The sequence below is a fragment of the Amblyraja radiata genome, chromosome 22 (genome assembly GCF_010909765.2).
Source record: "Amblyraja radiata isolate CabotCenter1 chromosome 22, sAmbRad1.1.pri, whole genome shotgun sequence".
In the NCBI taxonomy this organism is placed as follows: domain Eukaryota; kingdom Metazoa; phylum Chordata; class Chondrichthyes; order Rajiformes; family Rajidae; genus Amblyraja; species Amblyraja radiata.
This window is the reverse complement of record NC_045977.1, coordinates 8770096-8786069: the sequence shown is the minus strand read 5'-3', so window position 1 is coordinate 8786069 and position 15974 is coordinate 8770096. Positions and strand designations below refer to the sequence as shown.

The 15974-nt window shown below is 38.0% G+C and overlaps 1 protein-coding gene across 2 annotated transcripts in view; it reads left to right on the top strand.

Annotated features, from left to right (window-relative positions):
• dnah3 (dynein axonemal heavy chain 3) overlaps nucleotides 1-15974 on the top strand; it is a 175369-nt gene that overhangs the window by 65280 nt on the left and 94115 nt on the right. For both annotated transcript variants that reach the window (XM_033040327.1, XM_033040326.1), the window contains exons 19-22: nucleotides 465-579; nucleotides 1302-1418; nucleotides 2256-2435; nucleotides 12089-12225. In XM_033040327.1, the coding sequence (XP_032896218.1) occupies nucleotides 465-579; nucleotides 1302-1418; nucleotides 2256-2435; nucleotides 12089-12225 (549 nt within the window). The remainder of the gene's footprint in view (nucleotides 1-464; nucleotides 580-1301; nucleotides 1419-2255; nucleotides 2436-12088; nucleotides 12226-15974) is intronic.

Sequence of the window (15974 nt, the reverse complement as noted above, 5' to 3'; positions counted from 1 at the left end):
TCCAAAGCAGTTGGAACAAGAATAGCATTCCTCTGATCCTCACCTTATACCCCAGCACTTTTTGCACCAACACCTCATTCCTTGACATTTCCACCTTCAATGTGATCCCACCACCAGTCGAATTTTCCCATCCCCACTTCATTCCACCTTCTGCAGAAACCACTCCCTTCGCATCATCTTCGCATCAAGGGAAGAGATTTGAACTTTTTTTTGCCTTCCATCACAGTGAGGAATGTGGAGGAGTTAAAATGTATTTTGTGTGTTCCGTTGCTTTTTATTTGTATGACTGACTTGGCAAATGAAATTTCTTGTATGTTGCAAAACATACTTGGCTAATAAAGTATTATTGTGATTGTGATATTGTCTCAGCAAATCGTAAAAGTAAAAACTGTTGTAGAAAGCTACAAAATGTTAGTTCTCCACATATTGCATAATGAAATGACTTAATAACAACCTTTGTCTAGATTGGAAGAGGTTGGAGTAGCAGCAAGCAAAGAGTATTCACTGGAGAAAGCTCTTGCTAAGATGAAATCAGAATGGGTGGATGGCATCTTCAGCTTTACAAAGTATCGGGATACGGTGGGTATATTTCATGCTAAGCCAACTTAGATAATTGTTTCCTCATCGTCATTCTACAAAATTCAGGTTATTAATCCTGCACAATTTCCCCAAATATCAAATTATGCCTGCCTCAGAGCAGAGTCAGGTATCTAGTAAATCCTCTCAATTATCATGTATTTACCATGTTGCATTAACCAACCTCCTTCGCAGTGATAATCATTAAGAGAGAGCAGACAAAAAGCCCCGTATGACAGATGCCAGGTTGTTAACACAAATGAGAACTAGGCTGGTGACAGAGAGTTCAGAAGGAAAGTGCCAAAGAAAGTAGAGAGGCATAGATCCCTCGAGTGAAGCAAAAAGAAAAGGGAAAGGGAGTTAATCCCTAAATGAAGCCATTGTTTCAGGTGGAAGGGTAAAGAATCGAGGACAAAAAAATGAACTAATTCTCAAAAGAACCAAAAGTGAAGCAAAACATCAAGCTTTCACTGCATCAAGTGGTTGGGGTCTGTTAGAAGTAATGGTAGTGAAATGGTACTGTTCACGAGGGAGCTGGATAAGTAACTAAAAGGAAATAATTTGCTGGACTGTGGAAAAAGAGTTGGTAGAGGATGATGTGCAAAGTGTTCTCCTTCCAAGCTGTAAGCATTTTGTGATGAATAATGCAACATGGAGCACATGAATTGCACAAAATGCTGGATTTTATAGATGAGATACTATAATATAACCTTCTGTGTTTTCAGGATGTAAGCATTCTGTCTGCAGTGGATGATATCCAGGTATTGTTGGATGATCACATCATTAAGGTACAGACCATGCGTGGATCACCATATATTAAACCGGTTGAAAACGAATGTAAGGTAGGATTTGAGACATTGGAGATTTGTGAAACAGCAATATTGAAAATGATGCCTGTCTTTTGCACTAATTTTCTTTTCTAACTATGTAATAATCTTAGTTTCCCTCCCCTCCAAAAAGAATGATGTACATTAAATAAAATAAAAAAACACCTTTATATTCAGATTTCCATGTACAATGCAATTTGAAATAATTTGTTTGGGAAGATTAAATATATAAGATACCCGACATTGGCCCTTATTTTTTAATCTTCATTTAATACCACATTACTGTTCTCTATAATGGTTTGCCTATATTGAAACACGGAGCTATATTTCCTCATATTTCGCTTGGGCAGCTTAGACCCTAGGGGTATGGACATTGACTTCTCTAACTTCAAGTAACCCTTGCTTTCCCTCTCTCTTCATCCCTCCCCTTTCCCAGATCTTCGACCAGTCTTACTGTCTCCGACTACGTTTTATCTCTTTGCTTTATTGTTACCTTCTCCACGCTAACAACGATCTATTCCACATTTGCCTGGATCTCCATTCCCTTTGCCCTGTTTACACACCTTCACTCTTCCTTATTTATGTATCTCCCTCCCCCCTGATGTCAGTCTGAAGAAGGGTCTCGACCTGAAATGTCACCCATTCCTTCTCCCCAATGCTGCCCGTCCCGCTGAGTTACTCCAGCATTTTGTGCCTATCTTTGAGCTATATTTCATGTTCCTCAGTAGATATGATCTTTTAAAAACTATTTTTTATGCATTTATAACATAGACAAGATGTTGTTTATTATTTTAAAAGTATTAGAAGCACTCAGTGTAACAATTATGCTGTGTTTAACTTTCAACAATCTAGGTATGGGAGGACAAGCTAGTCCTGATGCAGAATATTCTTGATGCCTGGTTAAAATGCCAGGCCACCTGGCTTTACCTGGAGCCTATCTTTAGTTCTGAGGACATCATTGCTCAAATGCCAGAAGAAGGTCGGAAGTTCGGTATTGTAGATGGCTACTGGAAAGACATAATGTCTGAAGCAGTAAGTTAATCATCCATCTCTTCAATCCAAAATTTGATATTGATTTCAGGCGGTGAAGCAAATACTATATTTGTCTGAAGAAGTGTCTCGACCCAAAACGTCACCCATTCCTTCTATCCAGAGATGCTGCCTGTCCTGCTGAGTTACTCCAGCATTTTCTGTCTATCTTCGGTTTAAACCAGCATCTGCAGTTCCTTTCTACACTATGTATTTCCTATAGCATCCCAAAAACCTAGGAAGTTGGGGAAAGCTTTCAAAGCAATGGTTGGCTTTCTTGTATCTGTCTACATTAATGTTGAGCTGCAGGTGCGGAATTGCTGCCATGCCTAATCAAAATGCGTTGAACTTTTAATATTTATTTGTTTTTCCCTATTTTCAGAAATTATTTTCTGCTTGTTTCCTTTTAAATTTGTTTCCTGGTTCTGCTCCTGTAGTTTTGTCAAACTTTGCTAATTCTGAATTGGGAATTGCAATGAAGGGGAGCAATTTCACTCGTCCTTTGATATCTTTCTCCCTGGCCTTTTCTGTGAAGTACCCTCTTTCACTTGGTGTGCTACAAACTGGCGACTATTTCCAAATATAATAATAATAAAGCTTTATTTCAGACACAGGTCCATATAACACATCATACAGTATAAGGAGATACAAAAAATACATTAAAAATTGCATATTAGCCTATAAGATATACAAGCTATTGCACCAATGCCATCTTAGCCTAGAAGTGAATCTATAGCAGCTTTTCAGAGGGCTGACTAGGGCTTCAATTATGTGATTCTCTGACTTGTCCAGGCGACACATAAAACTAAACATCAGCTGTCTTAAGAGTGCCTCACAGGTTGGCACTCTAGTGGACACAAACAATTGACTGGCACTATGCCACCTAGGGACACGAAGCAGCAACCTCATTGCATCATTGTATGCTACCTTGAGCCTCTGCATACTCTTTTTCTTATAGTTAGACCACAATTGAGCAGTATATAACGGTGTGATGTAGGTTCTGAACAAGGAACACTTCACAGAGTCAGAGCACATAGAAAACTTCCTTATAAGCATGTTAGCTTGAAAATAAAATTTACAGCACTGTCGGTAGAGGTCTTTGTCATCCGTCCAGTCATCAGATATGACATGACCTAGGTATTTAATTTCCTCACACACAGCAAGAGGACTGTCTGACAAATAAAAGGTCGGAAAAGTTGATTTCCTGTCCTCAGCGCTTCTAACTATTATTATGCGGCTTTTCTTAGCGTTATACTTTATGTCATAATCAAGGCCATACTGAGAGCACACCTTCAACATCTGCTGCAGCCCAGCACTATATGGACAGAGCAGGACCAGGTCGTCTGCATACATAAGATGATTAACAATAGTGTTGCCCACAAGACAGCCAGTTTTTAACCTATTTAACTGATTTGATAATTCATCCATATAAACATTAAATAAAATAGGAGACAAAATTCCTCCTTGCCGCGCTCCGTTACTAACACAGAATGGAGCAGATACAACATTGTCCCATTTAACCTGAAACGTTTCATGGGCATACCAAAACACTAAAATTCTCACTAAAAATTTAGGGGCACCTCTATCTAGCAATTTTACAAACAATTGTTCATGATTAATTCTATCAAATGCCTTGGACGCATCAATAAAACATAGGAATACAGATGAATTCAGGCTTGTGTACCTGAACACAATCTCTTTAAGAGCATAGATACACTGGTCAGTTCCATGTTTTCTTTTGAACCCAAACTGATTGTCAGTAGTAAGAACATACATTTCTAGCTTTGTTAACAGTATTCTCTTATAATACCTTATAATAAAGTGCCACTGGTTCACAACAGTGGATCACTTTCAAGACACCACCATCTTCTTTGCAGGTGTTACTGAGGTGGGGATGTGAAACTAACAAATATTTCTTAAAGATAACAGTATATTTAACGGTGCATGGCAAACATTTTATAGAGTCACTGTCAAACTGCATGGAAACAGGCCCTTCTGCCAAACTTGCCCATAATGACCAAGATGTCCCATCTAAGCTAGTCCCACATTTAGCCCAGATCTCTCCAAATCTTTCCTATACATGTACACATTCAAATATATTTTAATATATTCCAAGTGAGGCCTCACCAACGTCTTGTGCAAATGTAACATAATGTGCCAACTTATGTACTTAATTCCTTGGCTGATGAAAGCCAGCAGACTACAAGCCTTCTTCACTGCTCTGCCTACCTGCAACACAAATTTCAGGAAACTAAGTACTTGTGCTCCATTTTATTGTACATCCATAACTATCCATTCTTGAATGCCTACATCTTATCAATGAATACGCAAAAAAAGTCTTCATCTTACTTACTTTTTTTTATTACAGACTCAAGGTCCAGATAAAAGACAAGACATTACATAGAATAAATTGCATACAAAAGCGCAATAAATGACATACAAAAGCACAATACATGGTTTAAGATCAAGAATCATTTTTTTTTTTTTTAATTAGTGCCCTACAACGAGACAACTATACCAATGTCTCCACAGCTGGGATTGGTAGCGTGTAGTGCTAAACCTTATGTTTGATAAGGCCAAGATGATTTCATTTTCAGAGTCATTAATCCGGCAAATAAATGTATACATAAGATTTCTTAAGCTAGTTTGTAAAGTATTGACTCCTGCAGCCACAAACATTTCACTTGCACTACACCATCTAGGTCTCTTAAGTAATATTCTCATGGCATAATTATAAGCTACTTTAAGTCTCTGTAAGCTTGCTTTTCTGTAGTTTGACCATAGGTGTGCAGTACAGAGTGGTGTACAATATGCTCTGAACAGAAACAGCTTCACTCCATCTGTACACGCACTAAACTTGTGTGAGAGAATGTTTGCTTGTCTTCCGGTGGCGCTATGGAGTAGGAGAGACTCGCGCCAACTAGCTCCGTGAAAAATCCGAAAAAACGGGAGGAAAAGACAGATCCTACCTGCAGAAACCGGGACCGATTGTTTTGAACTAAGCCCGTGACGTCATCAGGCGCGCGACACCGGCAGTATGTCGACTCAACATACTCCCCCCCCACAAGGCAAAAAACGGCAAGACAAAAGAGGTAGGCCCAACTGAAGCCTCGGCCTCAGGTTTAACAGCATCCCGAGAAGACATCTCAAAGAAGAAGAAAAAGACTGAGATGGAAGAATTAAAAACGTTCCTTAAGGAAGAACTTAAAAATCTTAGACAGGACTTTAAAGAGGATCTAGCATCTTTTAAAAAAGAAATGAAAGACCAAATTAAAGAAGATGTTACAGAGATTGTACACGAAGTCCTTGAAGACTGGAAATTAGATATGGAAAGAAATATGACTCAAAATGTTGAAGAAGTAAATGAAAAACTGAATAAGATGGAATCCAGATTTGATTCTAAACTTGAACCTATTCTCCTGACATTAGACCAACACTACAAGATTGTAAAAGAACTTGAGGAACTTGCTGAGACAAGCACCGCAACTACAAAACAACTCATCACTGAGAACCAACGCCTATCAAAGTTATTGTATCAAATAACTGAAAAATGTACAGACTTGGAGGGACGACAGAGGCGTCAGAATTTAAGAATCGTGGGCATCCAGGAAGGCAGAGAGGGGACTCGTGACCCCCGTGAATTTGCTGCAGAAGTACTGAAAACAATTTTGAACCTGGATCAGGCGCCATTACTTGCCCGAGCGCACAGAGTGGGTCGCCCAAAGGTGGGCGACCGACCAAGAATAATGATAGTAAAGGTCCAATATGACCATGTATTGGATGACATGATGAGGAAAATTGGTAAAAGCAGAAATCTTGTATATGAAGGAGACAAGATTAGCGTATTCAGAGATTACCCCGTGGAAGTTGCTAAGAAAAGAGCGCTGTTCACAGAAACAAGAAGAATACTGAAGAACATAAAGAATCTGAGATATGGACTGTTATACCCCGCAACACTGAGAGTCAGTTACGAGAAGAAGGAATACTTCTTCATCAAGCACACGGAAGCATTTGAATTTGCCAAGAAAGTCGAAGACAAGATCAAAGATTGAAAAATATTCAACTCTTAACACCTACTCGGACACTGCTATCTCGCAGAGAAGATATGGAACTCTAAACTTTAAACTATTATATTTAAGAGTTGCCTAATTTTCGCAATAAGAATTGGGTATATTTCCTACAACGGATATATATAAAACTAACATCCTAGTACTAACCTCTAACCTCTAACAACTATTAATAATCAAGAATATTAACTAACACTAACTAATGATAACAAGATTATCTAAATTATTTCAGAATTAATTAAAAGTATGAAATATAAGTAAAGTATGATTCAGGTATTTTATAATGAGAAATGTCTGATGGCCCTTGCCCTGATGTTTTCGTTTTTGATTACTCTTTGATAGATGTTTAGATTATACAAAACTAATATCTCAATTTGAGACTACTAATTATACCATTAATGGAATATAATCAATATTTCTTTCCCCCCCACAAATTGTATGCATCGAATTGGAAACTTTCCTTTCAAGGAAAGCACGGAGCTAGTATTTTTATAAACCAAAAGCTACGGAAGTCCATAGATGCTTAGCCACATTAGGGTGGCTATCACTAACTGCACTAATTGTAGTTGTAGTTGCTTTTCTTTTTTACTTTCCACACTTTACTAACCCTATTAGCTATCACCTTTTTTTATCTTATATCACATTATATTTTGTATTTGGAATGGAATTGCATATTTTATTTAAGGAGATACGTTCGGATGGAAAACAGACGTGACCTAAAATTCATCTACCTGAAGTTCAAGTATAAGGTAGGGTTGAGTGTGCTGAATCATCTGCTCTACCACTTAATCACAAGATGCAAGACATGAATATAAAAATTGGGGGTGAGGGAATTAAATTCTGTAGTTGGAATGTTAAGGGAATTAATGAACCTATCAAGAGAGGCAAAGTGTTAGCACATTTAAAATCATTGAAAACAGATATAATATTTCTCCAGGAGACACATCTTAAAAAGGAAGCACAACATAGACTGAAAGCAAAATGGATTGCTAAAGCGTACCATTCTTCATTCTCACATAAATCAAGAGGTGTTGCAATATTAATTCGTAAAGGTATACCCTTTAAACATATATCAACGATAGAAGACATTGAAGGCAGATATATTATAATAATAGGGGAGTTATACTTAAAAAAGGTGACTCTCCTCAATGTGTATGGACCAAATTTTGATAGCCCTCTGTTTTTTAAGAGAATTCTTAACAATATCCCGGAAGGCACACAACAAAACTTAATAATTGGTGGAGATTTAAATTGTACATTGGATGCTTGTTTGGACAGATCATCAACTCAAAGAAAACTAAAATCTCGATCAAGTGAATTTTTAAATTCATACATTAATACCACTAATATTAAGGACGTTTGGAGAATTGAAAATCCATCGGGCCGAGAATATTCATTTTACTCACCAGTACATAAAACCTACTCAAGGATAGATTATTTTTTGGTAGATTCAAAACTTATCCCATTCACCTATAACTCACAATATCACAACATCATAATCTCAGACCATGCCCCATTAACATTTATGATTAAAGTAAACGGAATGGCAGAGACACAGTCACAATGGAGATTTAATCCCCAAATCTTAAAAGATAAGTCATGTAATGAATATCTAGTAAAACAGATTAAAATGTTTTTTGAGGCTAACGATAGCCCTGAAATCTCTGCCTCGCTTCTTTGGGAAACATTTAAAGCATTTGTACGAGGAGCATTAATTTCTTCCCAATCATTTTTTAATAAAGAGAATAGGGCCAAACAAAAGAAACTGGAAATGGAAATAAAGCAATTAGACACAGAAAATGCAGCAGCACCATCCACGATAAAACACAATAAAATTGCAGTATTGCAATATAAATTAAACAAGATTTATTCAGACCAAGTTATAAAACTTTATCAACATACAAAACAATTAAATTTTGAATTTGGTGACAAACCACAAAAACTATTAGCGCGTCAACTTCGCAAATTGGACGGGGAAAAAACAATATACAAAATTAGAACAGATAAGGGAGAAACATTAACATTGCCTAAAGATATTAATGATAGATTTCTACAATACTATCAAAAATTGTATTCATCTAAAATAACAGAACAATCAACGGGAATGGAAACATTTTTACAGAATTGTAAGTTTGCGGGTCTAGATCAGAAAGAGAGAGAATTGCTAGGGGCTGAAATTACGATAAAAGACATTGAAGAATCAATAAAGTCCTTAAAAAACGGAAAGTCGGCAGGACCCGATGGTCTAAATTCGGAATTTTATAAAAAATTTTATGACTTGCTTTCCCCACGCCTACAGACAATGTACAAATATGCTTATACTCAACAGAAACTCCCAGAAACTCTAAATGAATCAACAATCATACTTATACCAAAAACGGACAAGGATCTTGAAGACCCAGGTTCATACAGAGCTATAGCCCTCTTAAATACTGATCAGAAAATATTAACTAAGATTCTATCTAATAGATTGAGCTTAGTGATCAGTAAATTAATACATCCTGACCAAACAGGGTTTATCCCCAAACGGTATTCATTTTTTAATCTGAGAAGATTATTTAATATTATAAACTCCAATAGAATCCCCAACGCAGAGCTAGCAATTATCTCGTTAGATGCTGAAAAAGCATTTGACCAGGTAGAATGGCCATATTTATTTTCGGTGATGGAAAAATTTCAACTAGGAGAGAAGTACTGTACATGGGTTAAATTGTTATATTCTAACCCAACAGCTAGAATATTAACAAACAAAATGTTATCAACTAAATTTAATCTCTCTAGAGGCTGTAGACAAGGATGCTCACTATCACCACTATTATTTGCTCTTGCAATCGAACCCCTAGCAGAAAGCGTTAGAAACCATCCAGGAATATTTGGATACAATACTAGAGATACAAGGAATAAAATCTCCTTATATGCAGATGATATATTAATATATATTACAAAATTAGAAACTAGTATTCCAAACCTATTAAATCTAATAACTCAATTCGGTCAGTTTTCGGGATATAGAATCAATTGGAATAAAAGCGAAATCATGCCAATAACAAAATTCAATTTACATGCAATACAACAATCCCCTTTTAAAATAGTTAAAGATAAATTTAAATACTTAGGAATCTGGGTAACTAAGACATATACCTCTTTATTTAAACTAAATTTCCCACCCTTACTGAATAAACTACATAAGAATATTCAATACTGGAAAACACTCCCCATTTCAATGCTTGGGAGAATTAATGCTATAAAAATGATTTTTTTACCGCAACTACTGTACCTACTTCAATTAATTCCGATATATATCCCAAAAACTTTTTTCAAAAAAGTCGACTCCATTGTTACAAGTTTTGTCTGGGATTATAAGAATCATAGAATAAGTAAAAAACATTTATGTAAATCAAAGATAAATGGAGGTCTGGCTTTGCCAAATTTCTTATTTTATTTTTGGGCAGTCCATATTAAAAACATGAATTTTTGGCTGGAAGAAATGGACCAACAACCAGATTGGCTAATGATGGAAAAGGAAGACTGTATACCTTTTGAAATTGGACCGATCATATTTACCCCCACAAAACAGCACAAAAAAACCTATAAAGAAAACCCCATAATACATAGTGGAATACGAATTTGGAAACAAATAAAAAAAGATTTAAAATTGAATAATATACCACTCTGCCTTCCCATTGTAAATAATCCTTTGTTCAAATCATCCTTTATGGACAAAGGTTTCACACAATGGAAAAATCATGGAATCAAAAATATAGGACATCTTTATGGGAAAGGTACTTTTCTTTCATTTCAAGAGTTTACAACTGAATTATGGATTGCACTCAAATAATTTTTTCAGATATCTACAAATTAGAGATTATGTTAAATCTAATACACAAGTTTACAGGAATAGGGAATCAGAAATTCTTGATGAGTGTCTGAGCATCCTAATACTGAAAAACTAATAGCTTATATTTATAACACCCTACTAAATAACGAGGTACCACCGACCGAACTACATAGATACAAATGGGAAATTGAAATAGGTCATCCTATCACGAAAGATATGTGGGACGAAAGTTTACAACAAATACATCAATGTTCATTAAATGCCAGACATATTTTAATACAATTCAAGGTCTTACATAGACTACACTTCTCTAAAATAAAACTAAATAGAATCTTCCCACAAATCTCTCCTATTTGTGATAAATGTCTACATTTAGAGGCTAATTTAACACATACTTTTGCAAACTGTATAAAACTTAAACATTTCTGGACAGATATTTTTGAAATAACTTCAAAAGTTATTAATACAAAACTGGACCCAGACACAAAATTAATAATACTTGGAATATCAGAACAAAGCTTAACACTCACAACAAACCAAAGAAACTTCCTCAATTACAGTATAATAACCGGAAAAAAATTAATATTAAAATTTTGGAAAGGCCCTACAACCCCCACAATCAAAATGTGGATTACGGAAATGTCGGAGACCCTATACTTAGAAAGAATTAGACTTGTCTTAATGGACAAACAAGATCTTTTCCATAAAATTTGGGTTCCATTCATTAACTATCTGAAGGGATAGACTGGCACAGCACGAGGACCCAGCTGAAACTTGAACTCAGGAACAGATGAAAAACTATACTCTATACTTTATAACCTACGAACCTATCTCCATTGATGTATCACAGGTAACCCATTCCACCTCCCTTGTTTTTCTGTTGTGTTTTTTTTTGCTTTCTTTTTTATTTGTAACTTTCTACCCTCTCTTTTTCTCGCTTTCTATAAAAAATAAAAATACTAGAAGCAGAAGTAATTGATAATGGAAAATTTTAATAATGTATGACTGATGTATATGAAAAAAAATTTTTTTACTATAATATGTAACTACATTGTATAATATGTCTACTTCTAATAAATAAATAAATAATAAAAAAAAAAAGAAGAAAAAAAAAAAAAGAAAAAAAAAAGAGAATGTTTGCTTGTGCATACATCATATGTCGTTGCCTATAAATATCCTCATCTATTGTCTCAGTTGTCCGAATTAGATGACAAGCATTATTTTCAAGTTGTAACACAGTGTTAGATACATAATTTCACCCAGTGGTGCAGTAAAATTGCTGCCCAGGGACAGTTTAGAGTATAATTAATTTACACCGTGCACAGTCTCAGAATAAATACTGTATTCTGAGTATGTGTAACTTTTAATGTTGTCAATGGCTCTAATATTTCGGGGTGGCACGGTGGCGCAGCGGTAGAGTTACTTCCTTACATCACTGGAGACCCGGGTTTGATCCTAACTTCGGATGCTGTCTGTAATGTTCTCCCTGTGACCGCGTGGGTTTTCTCCGGGTGCTCTGGCTTCCTCCCGCACTCAAAAGACGTCCAGGTTTGCAGGTTAATTGGATTCAGTAAAAAATGTAAATTCTCCCCAGTGTTCAGGGTAGTGCTAGTGTACGGGGTGATCGCTGGTCGGCGTGGACTCGGTGGGCTGAAGGGCCTGTTTCCGCGCAGTATCTCTAAAATAACGCAAGTCAATGAGATGTTGTACAAGGCATGTTTTCTAATGCAATTTGCTAATTTTGTTACTAGGTAAAAGATACTCATATCTTGCAAGCTACATCTCAGCCAAATATGTTGGAAAGATTGTTGGAGGCTAATAGTCTCTTGGAGGATATCCAGAAAGGCCTTAATTTATACCTGGAGAAGAAAAGGCTCTATTTCCCAAGGTAAGTGGTCCCTTTTGAAAATATACTGGGTTACTTTATTAAAGTGGAATAGAATTATAGGATAATGGTAGTATAATAAAAGTTGCTATCTTAGATGTGTGGGAAGGAAATGCAGATGCTGGTTTAACCCGAAGATAGACACAAAAAGCTGGAGGGCAGCATCTCTGGAGAGAAGGAATGGGTGACTTTTCGGGTCGGGTCTGAAGAAGTGTCTCGACCCGAAATGTCACCCGTTCCTTCTCTCCAGAGATGCTGCCTGTCCCGCTGAGTTACTCCAGCTTTTTGTGTCTACCTTTGCTGTATTTGATTTTGGGGTAATATCAGAAAGTAATCTAAAATATAAATGGACATTTTTGGAAGTTTGCTGATCTTGATTTCATTGCACGCATTGCAAAAATAAACCAATATTCTCATCAGATATGAAATATAGATATCAGACTTGGATGGAGTTACTGAAATGCAATTTTTTTTTTTCATTTAACTTAAAATCAGCAAGCCAGGAGGAACTCTTTTTAGACATTTGAACCGATCTGCCCTCCCAGCACTGCTCACCTCAGAAATCTAAAGGCCATACAGTGGTAGCAAAAGCTCAATGATAGGTTCTGTAAATGACTTAATAAACACCGGTCTGAAGTTTAAATCATCTTTAATTTTAGCATATAGTAGTGCGGTACAGTAGGTTGTTAGTTCATCACTACCGCTTCCAAGACTACTTAATGTAGGAAATGGGTGTTAATATAAAGTGTACAGTAAGGTGGAGTTAGTGATGCTACACTACTCTGATTGTTCACATGCAATAACCAATCTACATCCTTCCTCGTAAAGAGAAAAGATTGTTAAGCAAATGTTAAACAGCCAGGCAAATGTTAAACACACGCAATTAAACATACTCGGCGTATCTATCTATCGGTCTACTAATATGACCCGAACGCGTGCGGACCAACCCCTCTCCCTCCATACTAGAAAAGTTAGTGGGGGAGGGAGGTAGTGACCCCGAAAAGGAAAATGCAGCTGGGGACTCTTGAGGCGACCGGTGGAGTGAGCATGCGGGAATGTTAACATGGTTTAGATGGGGTTACTAACCGAGGCGGAGGGCGCACGCTGGGAATGGTGGTAGCAGGAGCAGCAGAGGGTTTAAACGGCAGGGGTGGAGCATATGGATTGGCTGGAGGTGGTCGAGGTTCGTTCACAAGCAGCAAATGCTGCCAGCTTCGTCTGTACAGAACACCATCGACGTTGACAAGGTTGGAACGGGGTTCCTTAGACGGGCCGACAACGAAACCCAGACGCATATGGACCACTTGACCCTGCAACTCTAGTACGGAAAACACTGTTGTGCAACCGATGTGGGCCGCGACATCTTCGACAGTTCTCATCAGATAATGTGGGCGCTTGATGGCAGCGTTTAGGTCTCTTGGATTGATGCACACTCGGAGCTCGTCTTTGTCTTTCTTTTGCGTGACAACCATGGTGGAGACCCAGTCTGTGGGGTCGCTGACTTCAGCCAGCACACCCATGGAAACCATATTTCTAAGTTCAGTCTCGATTCTGTCATGCATGGCATGTGGCACGCGGTGGGGAGCACGGATAGCTGGGTCAACGGTGGGATCAACGGCGATTTTATGTCATAGGAAGCTTGCCCAGCTTGGCATCGAACAGATCAGGGTAGTTTCGAATCGGGTCCTCAGATATAAGTAACTTGTGAACGGAGCGATCGAAAGAGACTAGCCCAAGGTCCTGGCACGCATGGATGCCCAGTAAAGTCACAGAGTCCGATTTTAGGATATAGAAAGTCAGATTTCTTGTGGTATTTTCCAATATACATTTAAAGCTAGTTCTTCCAAGAGGATGCAGCACCTCCCCCCCATAAGTATGTAGGGTAGAGCTGTTTCTAGTCAAGGTCTCATTATTTCTTATCTTATTGTAGACATTCAGGGACATTACATTCACGCGCGCCCCGGTATCCAATTTGGCCGTCACAGGCTTGTTGTTAATTATCATGGACACAGAGGGAACCAAAAGCTTACCAGCTGTGTGGAGGACGGTGTGAACAGTAGACTCTTCATATGAGCTAATTGGATCGTCCTCATGGGCAGCTTCGAGCTGGTCTTGGGAGTCTGAAAATGTTTGGTCTTGCAGCAGGTGCAGATTAGACGCCAAGCTAGAATTGCGGTTCCCACGGGACCTGCAGCAAACGGTGAAATGGTTCATCTTCTTGCAGTAGTTGCATGGCTTGCCGTTCGCTGGACAGAACATCCGTCCCTTGTTGTGGAAATAGTTACAGTTCGGACACCTTTGCGGCGGTTCATTCATAAATCTTCTGTTGGCTGTCGGTGTGGCTCGTTTATTGAAGCCTGTCAGGTTTATACTCGTTATCTTCCTTTTATTTCAAACTGTAATATCCCAGTAGCATGTTTGTGGCTTTAAGTCATACACTTTACACTCTGTTCTATTTGTCCCAGATCTTTCCCAGATTCGTTAGGATTCCACTACCATCTCAAGAACCGTCACATTCTGCAGATCAATGTCAGTTATTTCCACCACCTTCTAAGCAATTTAATTACAAAACGCACCATTTACTCATTTCCTTTTAGGCATTTTGAAAAACCTGCTCTTTTATTACACCTTTTCCATCATCTAAGGTCCAAATTTTGCTTCTGAGATAAAATCAAGATTCACTCTACTTGCAGTTGAGATTGCTGTACTTGCAGCTTCCAATCAAGTCTATTTGGTTCGCAAGTATTCTAGTCACTTGTCACTCTATTTCTCCATATACTTAAATCAGCTATCTTCACTGTCTTTGATTTCCTTCACACCACATTGAAACTCAATTCATGTTTAAGGAGCAGTTCTTCAATCTTTCTGCTGGGCAGCCATAAAATTCTTAGCTTTATAGCACATTTTTGTTTTATAAGGAACGGATTCCCATGCAGTAGATGCTGGTTATGAAGGATGTGGTTCCCAAGCCATTTAAAAGGGCCTGTGGATGATTTAATCTTATATGACCTGTGGTGCGATCTGCACCTTATGAATTGTTCTGCATTTTCCTGTCAACGACCTAAGCTAAGGGAAGCTTTCTAAATTTCTCAGCGTTCCCATGTTTCCCTTTCCCTATGCCCCAACATAAACCTGCAGGCAGCCAATGCCACCTCTTTGTGATGTGTTGGACCAGAAACATATTACCAATCATTTGCTTCAATTCCTTAGCTGCTATGGTTTTCCCGACAGCAAAATCTGATGAGAAATATTTGTTACAAATCTCACATATCCCCTGTGACTCCACAGAGACATCCATGCTGATCTTTAAAGGGACCGTATCGTATTGTGCATTCTTGCTCTTCATATACTGTAGAATCCCGTTTTCTATCTATATTGTTAGTACCAGTGTGCACGACAACCCTCTGACTGCTCCCTCTCCCCCTTGAGAATCTTCTGCATCATTTGGAAACATTCTTGACCATGATACCCAGGAGGCAATACATCATCTTGGCTTTTCGTTTTCAGTTACAGAATCTCCTTTTTGTCACTCTAACGAGTTAGTCTCCTACAGTATTGCTCTGTCTGACTCCACCTGTCCTGCTGAGCCTCAGAGCCTGTCACAGTGCCTGGATACTGCTTCAGTCCAGTTTAGTTTAGTGATACAGCCCGGAAACAGGCCCTTCGACCCACCGAGTCCGCACCGACCAGCCATCCCCGCACATTAACACTATCCCACACGCACTACGGACAATTTTACATTAATACGTTTA